The sequence below is a fragment of the Pelecanus crispus genome, chromosome W (genome assembly GCF_030463565.1).
Source record: "Pelecanus crispus isolate bPelCri1 chromosome W, bPelCri1.pri, whole genome shotgun sequence".
Classification (NCBI taxonomy): domain Eukaryota; kingdom Metazoa; phylum Chordata; class Aves; order Pelecaniformes; family Pelecanidae; genus Pelecanus; species Pelecanus crispus.
In genome coordinates, this window is record NC_134675.1 from 2,496,045 (window position 1) to 2,513,169 (window position 17,125).

The following is a 17,125-nucleotide window of genomic DNA, read 5'->3' on the forward strand; positions in this document are numbered from 1 at the left end:
ACCGATGGGCTGAGGCCAACTGTATGAGGTTTAACAAGGCCAAGTGCCGGGTCCTGCACTTGGGTCACAACAACCCCATGCAACACTACAGGCTTGGGGAAGAGTGGCTGCAAAGCTGCATGGCCGAAAAGGACCTGGGGGTGCTGGACTACAGCTGGCTGAACATGAGCCAGCAGTGTGCCCAGGTGGCCAAGAAGGCCAACAGCATCCTGGCTTGCATCGGGAATAGTGTGGCCAGCAGGAGCAGGGAGGTGATTGTCCCCCTGTACTCAGCGCTGGTGAGGCCGCACCTGGAATACTGTGTCCAGTTTTGGGCCCCTCAATACAAGAAGGACATTGAGGTGCTGGAGCGCGTCCAGAGAAGGGCAACAAAGCTGGTGAAGGGTCTGGAGCACAGGGCTGATGGGGAGCGGCTGAGGGAACTGGGGTTGTTTAGCCTGGAGAAGAGGAGGCTGAGGGGAGACCTTTTCACTCTCTACAACTACCTGACAGGAGGTTGTAGCAAGGTGGGTGTTGGGCTCTTCTCCCATGTAGTTAGCGATAGGACAAGAGGAAATGGGCTCAAGCTGCGCCAGGGGAGGTTTAGATTGGATATTAGGAGAAATTTCTTAATGGAAAGGGTAGTCAAGCATTGGAACAGGCTGCCCAGAGAGGTGGTGGAGTCACCATCCCTGGAAGTGTTCAAAAAACGGGCAGACGTGGCACTTGGGGACATGGTTTAGTGGGCATGGTGGTGTTGGGTTGATGGTTGGACTGATGGTCTTAGAGGTCCTTTCCAATCTTAATGATTCCTAGTTTTTACTTTCATTCAAAAATAATCCAGCCACTAAGCCAGGAAACATGAAATTACTACTCTACTCTTAATTGGTTTAGTGGTGGACTTGGTAATGTTAGGTTAATGGTTGGACTGGATGATCTTAAAGGTCTTTTCCAACCTAAACAATTCTATGATTCTATGATTCTATTAAATCTTGCAACTCAGTCGGGGGAGGGGGTTGTTGAACAAAACAAAATGTTAATCAAATACAAACTATTGATTTGACTTTTTCATTGCTGAAATTTTTAAAACAGAGAAGAGAGATGAAGTAGTATATTATGACACTTACGAAAGTATGGAAGCCATGCTTGAAAAAGAAGATATGGCAACATCTGTACACTTGCAAAAAGAGGAGCTGCAAAAGTTACAACAAAAAATCCGCCAGCTGGAAGCAAGGCGTGGACGTATTTCAGCCAAGAAAGCCTACCTCAGGAATAAGAAGGTATTATTAAATTGCAAATTTCTAGCATAATTAGCAAATTTAATAAAACTTCAAAAGATTTCATTTCAGATACAACTTCCAAGTCTCTCAGGATTTTCGTGGATTATATTTACTACTTACTAAAAGTTGTTTTACAGAGTACCAAGTACAATAGCCTGTATTATTAAATTGATATATTTAAGATTCAGTTTACCTTTTATCTTTAAAGGAACCTTTAATCACTTAGAAGTCAACAAGTAAACTTGTTTCTATTAACTAATCAGAATACTTTCATGTGGGAAGTACATGCTAGAATGCATGTTTTTACAGAGAGTAGTATTTGCAGAAGATAATCAAGGGTCTTTTCTCACTAATGAGTTCTATTTTCATTCTCTCACCTCATCCTTTTAAACTTATGTCATGTCTCATTGATTCTCTATATTCAGGAAATATACACGAAATCCAGTATATATTCTTAATTTGTAAAACTAGGTGTGCTATTTAGGGCCACTTTTCTTCATGTGTTACATGGTTGGGATGTTGTGCAAAATATTTTTTTAATATAGCTAATTTTTTGAAATTCTGTATCAAATGTAGGTAAATATGTTCATTCCTTTTTTCCAGAATGACTTGTTTACAGTTCCCTACCACTTTGCAGTTACTTCAGTATGCATTACTAATGAGTGAGATAGCTTAATGAGTACAATAGATCAAAGTTTTCAGAGCGTGGTGTAATACTTGTTAAAAAATAGATTTTTCACCCCATGCTATCTACTGTAAGACTATGTAGAAGTCTCAGTTGAGACCTCATTCTAAATTAGGATCAGGGGTTGGGGTGATTGTATGTTCCCAGTCATGTCACTTTATAAGGGAGATGACACCTTTATTTAAACAGTTCTAGTAGGTTGAGGGTAAAACATTCAGATCTTTCCTCTCCTTCATAAGTAATATATCTATTTCTATACCTAAATCTGAAGCAAAACAGTAGTTGATACATCTTATATTTTGGATTTTTTATATTTTTTCAGTCACTGTCTTGTCTCTGATTAACACAATATGGAGAAGACTGTAAATAAATTATTATAAAATAAGTGTCTCTTGTTAGCCAGTTATGGAAAGTAGTTTACTCAGAGTCATTGAGTTTGTTTTATGTGATTTTGTAATAAGAAAAAAGTATCAAGAAGCTGGGCTTTTTAGTACTTTAAAGAATAGATCCTATCTGTCATGTTATGCTAATTAATATAGGCTACATTATAATAGTTATGCTATTTTCTCCTGAATATGAAAAGACACTACTGGCACCTTATTGAGTACACAAACCTATTTAAAAGCAAAAGGCTGGTTGCTGTTCCTTACTTAACTTACAGGAGTTAACAAGTTGAGAAGCGACCCTGAAGCAGGAGCAGAGATTTTATTTTTTTAGCATACCTTCTTATTTATATAATTAGCTAGTCACCTTCAACTAGCTCATTTGTTTCCAGGTTATGCTATGATAAAATAACTTGTTTAAGCTGAAGGAATTAGTTGTTCTAGGCTGCAATGCTAGTTGCAGCATGCCTACTTGTGCACAGAGACATGATGCAGAGATGTATATGGTAGTAATGCTCATCTGGGTCTGCGTGCGGGTGTAATATAGTCATGCCTGCTCAACGCTGTGCTGGAAGAATGTGGCTATACTGCTTTCAGGACCCGAGGTAATGTTTCTGTGTGGAACTTCACTGCTGGTCGTCACAGCATGGACATCACAACGCTCTTCGAACTAGTTCCAGCTCTCTACTGATTTCATTGCCCAGTTGTCGTGGTTTAGCCCCAGCCAGCAACTAAGCACCACGCAGCCGCTCGCTCACTCCCCCTACCCCGATGGGATGGGGGAGAGAATCGGAGGAGTAAGAGGGAGAAACACTCCTGGGTTGAGATAAGAACAGTTTAATAATTGAAATAAAGGAAAATAGTAATGCTAATAGTAACAGTATAATAATGATAATAATAATAATGATACACGAAGCAAGTGATGCACAATGCAATTGCTCACCACCCGCCGACCGATCCCCAGACAGTTCCCGAGCAGCGATCGCTGCTCCCTGGCCACCCCCCCCCAGTTTATATACTGAGCATGACGTCATATGGTATGGAATAGCCCTTTGGTCAGTTTGGATCAACTATTCTGGCTGTGCCCCCTCCCAGTTTCTTGTGCGCCTGGCAGAGCATGGGAAGCTGAAAAAGTCCTTGACTAGCATAAGCAGTACTCAGCAACAACTAAAAACATCAGCGTGTTATCAACATTCTTCTCCTACTAAATCCAAAACACAGCACTATGCCTGCTGCTAGGAAGAAAATTAACTCTATCCCAGCCGAAACCAGGACAGTATCATTATCTGCAGCTGAGTGCTGCAGTGAGATACATAGCTTTCAGCTACTAAAGAAATCACAGATTTAGTTAACATATATTTAAACTTGCAGGAGGAAATCAAAGATTTAGATTTGAGCAAAAAGAATAGGCAGAATAAGTTGTTGTGTGCCATTTTGCAGCACTTGTTGGGGAGAAAAGAACGTAGCCATTTTGATGGATATTTATGTTAGAGGTATTTACTGTAGCTGCTCTTAATACTGCTGAATAATGCAGAGCCCTACTAAGCTTATGTGGTGGGTTGGCCTTGGCTGGACGCCAGGTGCCCACCAAGCCGCTCTATCGCTCCCCATCCTCAGCTGGACAGGGGGAGAAAAATATACCAGAAGGCTCATGGGTCAAGATAAGGACAGGGAGATCACTCAGCAATTACCGTCATGGGCAAAACAGACTCGACTTGGGGAAATGTCGGGGTTCAGCCCCAGCCAGCAGCTCAGCACCACACAGCTGCTCGCTCACTCCCCCTGCCCCGGTGGGATGGGGGAGAGAATTGGAGGAGTAAGAGTGAGAAACACTCCTGGGGTGAGATAAGAACAGTTTAATAATTGAAATAAAGTAAAATAGTAATGATAATAGTAACAATATAATAATAATAATAATAATAATAATAATAATAATAATAATAATAATATCCAAAGCAAGTGATGCACAATGCAATTGCTCACCACCCACCGACCGATACCCAGACAGTTCCCGAGCAGCGATCACTGCTCCCTGGCCGCCACCCCCCCCCCCCAGTTTCTATACTGCCCATGACATCACATGGTATGGAATAGCCCTTGGGGCATTTTGGATCAACTATTCTGGCTGTGCCCCCTCCCAGTTTCTTGTGCCCCTGGCAGAGCATGGGAAGCTGAAAAGTCCTTGACTGGCATAAGCAGTACTTAGTTAAGAAACATTTATCGCTGAACTGAGATGAGAGTCTGCTTAATAATTTTCAGATTGTGTTCCTGACACCACCACTACTTCTCCTCCTCACAACTGAAGATTCCCTTAGGAGAATGCCTCCTCTCTAGCAGCACATATCATGATTAAGAAAGCAAAAAGAAACACTTCTCTGTTGTTGGTTTTTATTTTTTGGAGGAGGTAGTTTGATCATCTGGGTATTTGAAAATCTTGTCTGTTGAGGAGATAACGCAGTGAAAGGGAATCAATTACTGTGTGTAGAATAAGATTTTATGTAATATTGTCTTGGTTTCAGCTGGGACAGAGTTCATTTTCTTCCTAGTAGCAGGCATAGTGCTGTGTTTTGGATTTAGGATGAGAAGAATGCTGATAACACACTGATGGTTTAGTTGTTGCTCAGTACTGCTTATGCCAGTCAAGGACTTTTCAGCTTCCCATGCTCTGCCAGGTGCACAAGAAACTGGGAGGGGGCACAGCCAGAATAGTTGATCCCAACTGCCCCAAGGGCTATTCCATACCATACGGCGTCATGGGCAGTATAGAAACTGGGGGGGGTTGGCCGGGGAGCAGCGATCGCTGCTTGGGAACTGTCTGGGTATCGGTCGGTGGGTGGTGAGCAATTGCATTGTGCATCACTTGCTTTGGATATTATTATTACTATTATTATTATATTGTTATTATTTTCATTAGTATTTTACTTTATTTCAATTATTAAACTGTTCTTATCTCACCCCAGGAGTGTTTCTCACTCTTACTCCTCCGATTCTCTCCCCCATCCCATCGGGGTGGGGGAGTGAGCGAGCGGCTGCGTGGTGCTTAGTTGCTGGCTGGGGCTAAACCATGAGAAATATAAATATAAACTTCTGTGACTATAGTGTCTTTTCATTTTTTTTCAGAAATTCTTTCCCTGTTTTTGCAGTTGATGCTTTTATTTTTTAATAATGTTGTCAAATAATTGTACCAAACCTTTATTTAGAAACTTTTGCTAAAGGTTTGTTAGAAACCTCTTTCAGTTGTGATTCTGAGTTACTGAGCCAGCATTTTTTAAATGTATGGTTTTACTGAGGTTGATGTTCTTTCACTGTACTGACATGAGTATAAACTCTTTATTCTCTCTTTTTTTTTTTTTTTTTTATACAAACCTACTTGCATTTGTTAAGCAATCATTTCCTGGTGTTCCTTTGTGTTGATGACCGAGTGAGTTATTCAAAAATAAGATTTTAATAGCAGTCTCATTGTTTTTCTTATTTCTTGAAAGCTAGTTATGGATTTTTCATGCACAATATCTCTCTATTGTTATCCCGGTCTACCCCCTGCTGGCTGCACAGTAGTATTAATGAGGTTATCATATGAAACAAACAGCTGTTTTATTAGGGAGCTAAATTTATAGCAAAGAGTCAAGGTAAAAAAAAAAAATGTAGAAGGCATCTAGAAAAATATCTTTGAAAAAATAGTTATGAAGTTGGTCAACATCTTTCTTGAAGTGTGGCTCTAACTGGACATAATGCTCCTGCTTTCCCAGTGCTGAGAAGGAATCATAGAATCATAGAATGCTTTGGGTGGGAAGGGACCTTTAGAGGCCATCCAGCCCAACCCCCTGCAGTGACAGGGACAGCTTTAACCAGATCAGGGTGCTCACAGCCCCGTCCAACCTGACCTTGAATGTTGCCAGGGATGGGGCCTCCACTACCTCTCTGGGCAACCTGTGCCAGTGCCTCACCACCCTCATTGTAAAAAAACTTTCTAATGTCTAGTCTAAATCTATTCTTCTTTAGTTTAAATCCGTTATTCCTTGTCCTGTCACAACAGGCCTTGTTAAAAAGATTGCCCCCATCTTTCCTATAGGCCCCCTTTAAGTACTGGAAGGCCGCAATAAGGTCTCCCCGCAGCCTTCTCTTCTCCAGGCTGAACAATCCCAACTCTCTCAGCCTGGCCTCATAGGAGAGGTGCTCCAGCCCTCGGGTCATTTTGGTGGCCCTCTTCTGGACCCGCTCCAGCAGGTCCATGTCCTTCTTGTGCTGAGGGCCCCAGAGCTGGACGCTGTACTCCAGGTGGGGTGTCACCAGAGCAGAGCAGAGGGGCAGAATCCCCTCCCTCGACCTGCTGGCCACACTTCTTTTGATGCAGCCCAGGATACGCTTGGCTTTCTGGGCTGTGAGCACATGTTGCTGGCTCATGTCCATTTTTTCATCCACCAGTACCCCCAAGTCCTTCTCCGCAGGGCTGCTCTCAATCCCTTCATCCCCCAGCCTGTATTGATATTGGGGGTTGCCCCCACCTAGGTGCAGGACCCTGCACTTGGCCTTGTTGAACCTCATGAGGTTCAGATGGGCCCACTTCTTGAGCTTGTCCAGGTCCCTCTGGATGGCATCCCATCCCTCAGGCGTGTCAACCTGACCTCTCAGCTTGGTGTCATCTGCAAACTTGCTGCGGGTGCACTCGATCCCACTGTCTATGTCATTGATGAAGATGTTAAACAGCACCGGTCCCAGTACAGACCCCTGAGGGACCCCACTTGTCACCGGTCTCCATGTGGACATCGAGCCATTGACCACGACCCTCTGGATGCGACCATCCAGCCAATTCCTTATCCACCGAACAGTCCACCCATCAAACCCATATCTCCCCAATTTAGAGAGAAGGATGTTGTGGGGGACTGTGTCAAACGCTTTACAGAAATCCGAGTAGGTGACATCCATTGCTTTTCCCTTGTCCACTGATGCAGTCACTCCTTCATAGAAGGCCACTAGGTTGGTCAGGCAGGACTTGCCCTTGGTGAAGCCGTGCTGGCTGTCTCAAATCACCTCCCTGTCCTCCATGTGCTTGAGCATAGCTTCTAGGAGGATCTGTTCCATGATCTTCCCAGGCACAGAGGTGAGGCTGACAGGTCGGTAGTTCCCAGGGTCCTCCTTTCTTCCCTTTTTAAAAATGGGCACAATATTCCCCTTTTTCCAGTCACCAGGGACTTCACCTGACTGCCATGACTTTTCAAATATCATGGAGAGTGGCTTGGCAACTACATCAGCCAATTCCCTCAGGACTCTGGGGTGCATCTCATCAGGTCCCATAGACTTGTGTACATTGAGGTTCCTCAGGTGGTCTCGAACCTGATCTTCCCTTACAGTGGGAGGGGCTTTACCCCCCTGCTCCCCATCTTTTGGTCCATCGTTTTGGGAGGGGCGAGGAGAGAGGTTGCTGGTGAAGACTGAAGCAAAGAAGTTGTTGAGTACCTCAGCCTTCTCCTCATCCATTGTTACCAGTTTGCCAGTCATGTTTATCAGTGGGGGGTACTCTTTCTTTGACCTTCTAAACTCAGCAGAGTTTTGATATATTTAGATTTACACACACACCCCCTTCTGATGAAGCTGGGACAGTATTTCTACAGAAACTTGTGCTCTTGTTGGAGCATTACCTGTATATGGTAGCAAAATTGATGGTCTTACTGTTTAGAAACATTAAAGACAGCATGTTTTTTCTTTCCTATACGGGAACCCTGATCACAGTATGTCCATAGCTTTTAGGAGAACGTAGCTTTTTCTGCAGTTCCCAGTGTCCAAAATTGTGGGCTTTTTTATCCCTCCCCTCCTTGTTTTTTGTGTCTTTCTACCACTACTCTAGTATCTTGTTTGATGGCTGATACTTCATCAGCTGCCCCAAGCAATGCTTGCAACAGCAAAGCTCCTGTCTGGCTCCACCCAGTAAGTCAAGGTGACTGATGCCTGGAAAGCCCATCACTTTGGCGTTCTAGCTGCAGTCATGCTCCAAACTGTTTCCTAACACTGCCCCCTCTTACACAGCCATGAGTCCTGTTTCTAACTGCACATCTGACCTTGTTCTAGTTCTGTCTGGTGCTTGTACCAGGCCTAATTTCATTGCCCATACTGTCTGATTTCCTGGCCCTCAGTATTTTCCTATGAGCTTGTCTGTCTCTTCGCTACTATAAATTCCTGCACATGCCTGTTCTTTGCAACTGATACTTGATTCAGTTATTTTTATATAATCTATCTTGAGTGTCATGCTTCTTCCTGTCATCTATTGTAACATGTCCTGTTTTCTTTTTAACCTGTTCTTATTCGCAGGCAATGTAAGAAATGCTTGCTTTTAAACCAGTCATTACAGACATGAACTTGGTATAAGAAGTGAACCTGCTTGTGCATGCATAAAATTGTAACAACTTTATTAATGTTTGTGCTTGCAAATTGTACATGCAAAAGATGAACTGATACTTGTAATTGGGAAGCTGCCTAAACAGATATATGTAGTATAGTTGAAAGTTAGTTATTATCCATGTATACAAATACATGGAGTTGCACAACGGTTTTATGAAGTATTTGACAAATCGGTATTTCTTGCCACTTTTGTACTGGTATTGTAGAATAAACTTTTCAAGCAGCTGTTACTTGTGTATATTCTTTTGACAGTTAAAAGTAATAGGTTTGGGTTTGTTTGTCTTAGTTTTGTTTCCATTTTATGGTTTTATTGTAAGTTAAATTAGCTTGGTTAAATTAGCTTGTCTGAGATGGGCTTTGTAATTTATATTTTTCTAATTCTTAGTGCTGTTTGCTAAATGTGACATTATACACTGTAAATTGATATTTGAAATTTATATTTTATAGATAACATTTTATGTCTCTACAGGAGGTCTGTATCACAAAGCATAATGAAAAGATCCAGCAATATCACCAGAGTGAGGAGGAATACAAAATGCACCATACTGTTCAGCTAGTAAGTTTGAGTTTCCTGCTGTTGAGTTTAGCCTTTAATTAATAGCTTGCATTCCTCATTATACATTAATTAGTAGAACATTCGGAGTGATAGCTGTTTTAAAAAGATGGTGTGTATCCTTGACATATGGACCATGGATTTCTGTATCATATTATGCTGGTAAGGGGGAGTATATAGCTGTGTTAGGATGAGATTAAACCCAAGCAAATAAAACAGTTCATTAATACTAGGTTCACAATCTAAGTGATTACTGCTAGGGTTAGGCTGCATGCAGTTTGTTATCATGTGCACATAGATGATTCTGGACATCTGAGTACAGTATCAGATATGCTGAAATGAGTAAAGAAACCATACACATTTATTCTTGAATCTTAATAAGCTTGTTTGTTATTTTTCTGTACTCTACAAAAGAAATCACTTGAATTGTGTTGTATAAAGTATGTAGTTCTAGCTGTATGTTCCATGATTCTCTGCACAGTCTCATCACAGAGAATAGGTTAGCTAGTCTAACTGTTGTGTTAGACTTTATCTAGTGATAGACTTTATCTTAAAGAATATTCAAATACTGGGCTAGGTCTTGGGAGCTGATATAGTATCAATATTTAATAAAGATCACTGACAAAGATGCATTGAAATCCAAGTATTTTTAATTCAGGCTTCAATTAGATTAGCAAAAGTGATTCTGTTTCATCCTTATACATTTTTAACATTGATACATTTGTCCAGGAATTCAGCTGTATAATTTATTTTATGAAAAGGCTACTTGTGAAAGACTGCACGTATTGGTGTACTCTTTCAGGAAGTTTGAAAAATAGATTATTTTTTTTTCAGTTCTTACAGTAAGGAAAAGGAACTTGCCATGTAGATTGCAGTCCATTTATCGCTCTTAAAAATAAGACGACAAAGCTGAAAGACTTTTTTGCATCTGAAACACTACAGGGCTTTTTCATTATTTACTTCATGGCATTGCCTGCTTGCACTTTATAAAGAACCTTATGCTAATTTTTTGGTCTTTTTTTTTCTGTTAATAATTTGACTGAAAATTTCTGCTATTATTGTAAAATAGGTTTTTAGCTACTGGTTTTCATGAAGAATTTTGAAAAGATAACCTCAAATGTGTCCAAACCTGAAACCAAATAAGAATTGCAATTTCACTATTCTTATTTAAAAACAAATCCCCCCAGCAACCCCCAAACCAAAACACCCCACTTCCCCCCCGTCCCCAATAACCAAACCCAAAACAAACAAAAAAACCCCTTGAGTTTGAGACTGCTTCAGGAAAAGTTTGACCTGACTGCATATGGAACATGCAGGTGTGGTGGTAGGAGAACTATCCTTTCTTCTTGCTATAATCTTTTCTTTATGCTTGTTTTAACTTCTTTGCCCCATTGCTCAGTTATTTTCTTTTCACCACATGCTTCTAGTCCTCTTCTCCTTTTTCTGTTTCCTGTCTTTACCATTTTTCAGACATGTCCTTCTCTTCCTACCGCATCTGTACTTATCTCCCTTGAAATCACAGGAGTTAGCCCTTTATAAAGGACATAATTTTTTTTAATGATGATCATCATCATCTTTTAAAAGTAATACTTAATGCTGTCAGTCTTTTAAGAATTAAAACTGCTGTTTCTGCTCAGGAGGTTTTCTTTATAGTCACCTGTTCTATCACTTTTCCTGATAACTTCTGAACTTATGTATACAGTGACTTTTGCCATCTGATAACTAGTGTCCACTTTCAATAAATTTGACTGAACCGTAGTGGTTTGTTTCAAAGATGTAGTAACTTTGCTGAAGCTTTGTGAAAATGGATGATTATTTAAAGGAGGTGGATCCAAATGTGTGTTTTCACTGAGGTAAGATCCCCAAACAAGAAAAAATATAACTGTCTTAGCTGCAAGGAAGAGCTTCAAACCTTTATTTAAAGATTACAGAAAATCAAGTTGGATTAAATAATGACAGCTTAAGTTAATTAAATACAAAACTCTAGTTTACTAGTTTAAATTATAATGAAAACGTTTACTTAATTTGCTCAATATTGACTTCAAAACTTTGTGGCACTGAGTTCTGTGCTTTCTTGCACTGTAAAAATTTTAATATGACTTGTTTTGAATGTGCAACCTTGCAATTTGAACTGTCATTTTGGTTTTGGAATGAGAGAAAATGGATACTGGTTTGCTGTCTGGCTAAATTTTAGAATTTAAAATTTATGGGATTTTTTTTCAGTATAATATTCTTTTACGTCTCTAGTTATTTATCATCTTTCAAGGTAAAATGTTCCAGTCTTCAAGTGCTCCAGTTCCAGATTGAAATCTTTCTTTATCGAGCTTTGCATTTCTTCAAGGTTATAAAACATGAAATGCATAATATTTTTTTAAGGGGAAGACAAAGGCAAAGTTTTGAAGGTCAGAAACATGTTTATTTGAGAAGTAGATTGTTAGGTAATTCCTAACAATTAGTAGAAGAGTTATTTTAATTCAATATTTTTTTTTATGATGCTAACCATAGCATTAGATGTAATATTTACATGTTTTCCATATATTTTCTCAGAAGGGAGATCAACTACAAGATGAAGAGGAAAGAAAAAGCTCCTGGGTTAGTCAGGAACGACAGAAAACACTGGACAGACTTCGCATGTTTAAACAGGTAAAGAATAACTCTTCTTCTGTTTCCACCAATTTCTTTTGCAAAAGAAATTTTCACTCATTCCAGGACTATACTATGCTATTAGTTATTCTCTGTCATTTTATAGTTAACTGTTCTTTGGAAAATTTACAACAAAATATGGCATTGGTGGTAGAGAATTTCTCTGGCCATTGCGTTCCCAGTGCCATAATAAGCTTCTGTTTGCTGTCACATCTACACATTGTGACAAGACACATAGCAAACTTTCCGAAAAGTATAATCTAAATTGTATTTCCCACAAAGACCATTATCATCTCACATACCCCTACTGCCACTGATTGCAATAACACCTGCCAATATCTGCCCCTTCCTATTACAATGTAAGTATCAGAAAATGGATAGAAGATGGAATGAAGGGGAGAGAATAAGGAGAGGATGAAAGTGCAAGAAAACAGAGACTGTATTAATTGGTGAAGACTTTTTTTTGTTGTTTTGTTTTGCTGAATACATAAAAAAATATAGGTATGAGAAGTTTCTTTACTGGAAAGCTGTCTTGCTTAGCAGTACACTCTTCATATCCTTATTGTTTACAAGGCTTTTGAATTGCATAGCTTTTGTAAATTAAAGCAAATTTACTTATTTTAGCCAGCACCTGTTAATGAACTGACTTTATGTATGAGCACATTTATATTGATATGATCTCTATTGCTTTAGGCCTGCCACAATTGTCTAAAATGTTTTAGACCTGCATTTCAGAAGCATTTTTTACTTTTGCATAAAAATGGCTATGGATGAAGCTAATTTGAAAAGACAGATATTGAAGCAGCAAATTTAAGAACTAAATTAAAAACACTCTGGAAATTCTCAAAATGTTTGATGTTTTCAAGAGATACCTTTTTAAGCAGTATGATTCACATCTAAGGCCAGCATATTAGGTCAGAGAGGACTTTGCTGCAGAGCATGCCACTGACCAGTTTTAGAAAAGGGAAGCAAGAGGGAATTTTGAATTTTAATTTTCAGAAAAAACAGTTTCAAATGTACAATCTGGTTCTTAGTGAAATCCTAACTTTAACCCATGTGTATCCCTGACTAAACAAATCACATGTAAATTATGGCTTAACCAAGAATAAAAATTAAGAAAATAGATCATTTTTGCATAAAGGTGAGGATATATTTGCTTTGTTTTTATGCCCAGAGCAAAATGAATGAAAACAGTAGATGAATTCTACTTGTCAGAAAGGCAAACCCTAATGACGAGTACTTAGTATCTAAAATAGTGTGTTGTATGTACTTATCTAACTGTAAATAACTTCTTCACTTTAGCGGTACCCTGGGCAAGTAATACTTAAATCAACCAGACTACGACTGGCTCATGCAAGAAGAAAATGTGCAGCCAGCTCAGTGTCCTGTGTAGATCAGCCTCAATCTTTGCCAGCAACCATACAAATCCAAGAGAAAAGTGAAGAGGTGGAATTGGAAAATGCAGTTCAGCCTTTGCAAGTGCAGGAATCCACAAGCTTAGAAAAACTTCAAGGTATCTCGTTACCTCCTGATGGTGTTACCTCTGAACTGCCTCATGTTAGTACTTCTCCACTCACCAATAATGAGCTTCAACCAGAGGCTGTTACTGTAGTACCGCTTCCACCCCCTTTGCCTCCATCACCTCCACCTCTGCTTCCACCTTTGCCCTCCAAGGAAGATGACACCAAATTCTTAGAGAAAAGCGACAGCTTTGTTAAACATCAGAGTGGGGAGAAGGGAGTCCAGCACTCTTCCAGTGTGCCAACAGCACATCTCTTTGACAGCAGTCAGCTCGTCAGTGCCAAGAAGCAGCTTAAGAAGACCAGTGATCTAGAGGGTTTACACAGGAGGAGAGGTAATGTTTTCATTTCTGTGTATTTAATTGTAATGCACATCAATTCCTCTTTTGAATTGCTATATAGGGAAGTGTATGCTGTGATGTATTTATAATTATTAATGGAAAAGTTGTTAAATCTTTTTCAGTTGACAAATGTTGGCAATTCAAATGTTAGGACCTGTATGACAGCATGTGGTATACTTGTTCATTTAGACAGAAAACACTTGTGAAACTGATCCTATGATATACCATGTTAGAATAGCTGGAAAATGGAGCTAAACGTTGCCTAAGAGATTCTTTTTTTCTATCTTGTTTACAACTAGCACTGCAAATATATGCTTGACCTGAGGATGCAGTGGGTTTTTTTAATAACAGAATTTTACATAATTTATGACCTAGTAAAATGAATGCTTGTTTCGGGACATAGGAAACCTTGAGAATGCTTTCTTCAAGGTTTATTCAAATTTTCATACAAAAATCCACAAACTCTCAAGTCCCCTTGAGAGCCAAGTAAGAATATATACATTTAACCACAACTGAGAATTAAATCTATAAACATTCAGCAAAGCATGTTAATAAATAGTTAAAAAATCAAAAACTTCTTTGGAAACTGAGGCAAGTGAATAGAGCACAGGGCTGAGCTGGGAAATGTTACAACTTCACTGTGGTTCTGTGCTACTTGTTTTTAACTGTTTATCCTTTATCCCATATATAAAATGGGGAGAATGGCAGCCACATTTGAACAAAATAATCTTGATGTTTGGATGAAACATGCTATATTAGAGCAAAGCTTTTATTTGAAAATCAGAGATGGGATTTTCAAAAGCGCTCAGCTGAACTGTTTTACTGGAAGTCACTGAGAAAAACTACCTCAGGTGGGCCTTGGTTCACACTACTGTAATATGATTGTAATAACCTTTTATTAAAAGTTCTATGTGGCTCTGTTAGTTACAACTACAGAAAACATCCCTCAATTGGCATTTTCCCTCATCCAGATAAAATCAAAAATAGAACTGTTTTCATCTATCAGGCAGAAACAAGGAGTATTTCTTCTAGAATTGTCCTTAAATGACTGAAAAACCTTGAAGCAACTGAATAGTTATAGAATTTTTAAGCTCTTACAAGTCTTGCAAGTTGCAGGTACAGTGTCTTAAGTTCATTATCAATTTTGATGCTGCTGTGCTCCATGTTTATTTTTCTGTAGTCCTATTGTTTATTTTTCTGATACCCATTTTATTTTTCAATTTTATATAAAACATGTATTGTGTGTGCAATTTGATTATACATCATAAAATGACAAATATAAAATCAAATTATATCCTCCCTCTTAAGAGTATCATTAATATCTGCAGCAGCACTCTACCTGCTGCTCTGTATTCCCTGAGATGTTCCAAGTCTCTAAGTGGCTTCAGAAATTTGTCTCTCTGACAGATGAGTATTTTACAATCCTTCCTTCCTCCTTCAAATGTGCAGTCCTGTTTTCTTCTTTTATTTCTCTCTTTTCCTCGTGTCTATTCCAAATGTCTGGACCATTAGTTTGATGGACAAAGTCCACTCAAAAATGCAAAACAGGTTTTAAAAATATACAAAAATATACAAATATACAAAAAAATTGGAGAAGGATATTCATCTATTGATTATGTGCTGCACGTTGTATGTGCTAGTGTGTGGGAGCTATTTTGGACTGTTGTACTTTATTATATTGCATTCTCTGACATAGAGATCTTACCTACTTGTAGCTCTTCAAAGAGCCAAAGCCTGATTTTTATTTCTGCAGAGAACTAGTTTCAAATTGGTGATAAAGGAAGGATTTGTGATAAAGTATTAACTCTTACTTCTCTGTTTTCATTAATTATAAAGGAAGGGAATTTATATAGGCACGCTGTGACTAGGTGCTGATACATACATGAATCCAGAGGAGCAGGAAAATGTATGCTGTTGCAGTTGACTCTACTGCTGCTTCCCTCACTGGCATGTAGTAATAGTCATACAGTAGGTAAACTCAGCCACGAAATGCAAGTGCTGAGAATGTAGGCTCTCCTCTATGCTTGCATTTCTGTGACTGCACAGTCCAGTACTTAAGCTGCATACTCATTACCTGTGTTTCAAAGTCAAGAAATATAATGTAATATACACTTTCATTGTGTTGGATTCATTGCAGCTGTTTTGATTTTCTTGAGTGCAAACAGGAAAGCCATCTTGTTCAAAAAGTTCTGCTATCTGCCTGATAGGAGGTTACTTGGTTTCAGAAATTATAATTGTCTGTGTAATCCAGTTTTGACCTGGTAATAGGGGAGATAAATTTGGAGGCTAAAACAATAATAGAGCTACAGAATAATAAAATTGAAAATACTAGTCTCATTTATACTTATCATATGGGACTAACACATTAATTGCATGTGGCTACTTTTTGGTCTTTAGGAAATACAAAAGAAGACTGAATAAATTTAGTAAAAATAATACTGAAGGTCTTTTGATTTTTCTGCAGTGAGTTCCCCAATGGATGAAGTGCTGGCTTCTTTGAAGCGTGGCACCTTTCACTTAAGAAAAGTTGAGCAGAGAAGTCTCCCTCCTTTTCCCAATGAAGATGATAGCAATAACATCTTGGCACAGATCAGGAAAGGGGTGAAACTGAAGAAAGTGCAGAAAAATGTTTTGAGAGAATCCTTTACAGTTCTGCCTGATACTGACCCTCTGACAAGGAGCATCCATGAAGCTTTGCGACGAATTAAGGAAGCATCACCTGAATCAGAGGATGAAGAGGAGAGTTTGCCTTGCACAGACTGGGAAAATTAACCTGTAATTAACCTACATTTTAAGAAAAAAAATATTTCTTCAACACCTTTTGTATAGCAATAGATGCTAAGCCTCAGGTTATGCATTCTAGGAGACTTAGTATGAATGGGACTAAACTGTCTGACATCCAACGTGGTAAAACATGCACATGTGAATTTAGTATCACTGACTTTTCAAAGGAATTTAAAGTTTATAGTAAGGAAAACTTTTTTTAGGCAACATCTTAGCCTCTTATTGTTTGAATACGTTTGCTGAATAGTGACAGGACTGCTCCTATAAAAAGCTCTATTTTATTTAGTAAATTTGAAGGGACTGTTTGCAGCTTACCAAAATGCTTTAAAAAGCTTTTAAGTAACAAAGCAGCACAATCTCTCTTGGACACACCCTATACTTATTTTCTAATTACTTCTGGCCTTGTAAAAATTTAGCATGTTTATCACTTCAGACTGAATAGCTCCAAGTGAAGGATGATTAGATTTGACTGCTGAACACATTGAAATCTCATTGGTTACCCTGTGTGACTGACTCTTTGATAGCTTGGTTTCAATCTGTAAACACTCTGACTTAACTGAATTT

At 39.0% G+C, this 17,125-nt stretch overlaps 1 protein-coding gene across 2 annotated transcripts in view; it reads left to right on the top strand.

Annotated features, from left to right (window-relative positions):
• The window catches only part of LOC142596511 (junction-mediating and -regulatory protein-like), a 91,700-nt gene extending 75,151 nt beyond the window's left edge, over positions 1-16,549 (top strand). For both annotated transcript variants that reach the window (XM_075725652.1, XM_075725653.1), the window contains 5 exons: positions 1,072-1,259; positions 9,190-9,276; positions 11,821-11,916; positions 13,219-13,771; positions 16,242-16,549. In XM_075725652.1, coding sequence (XP_075581767.1) covers positions 1,072-1,259; positions 9,190-9,276; positions 11,821-11,916; positions 13,219-13,771; positions 16,242-16,549 — 1,232 coding nt within the window. The remainder of the gene's footprint in view (positions 1-1,071; positions 1,260-9,189; positions 9,277-11,820; positions 11,917-13,218; positions 13,772-16,241) is intronic.
• The last annotated feature ends 576 nt before the right edge of the window (positions 16,550-17,125 follow it).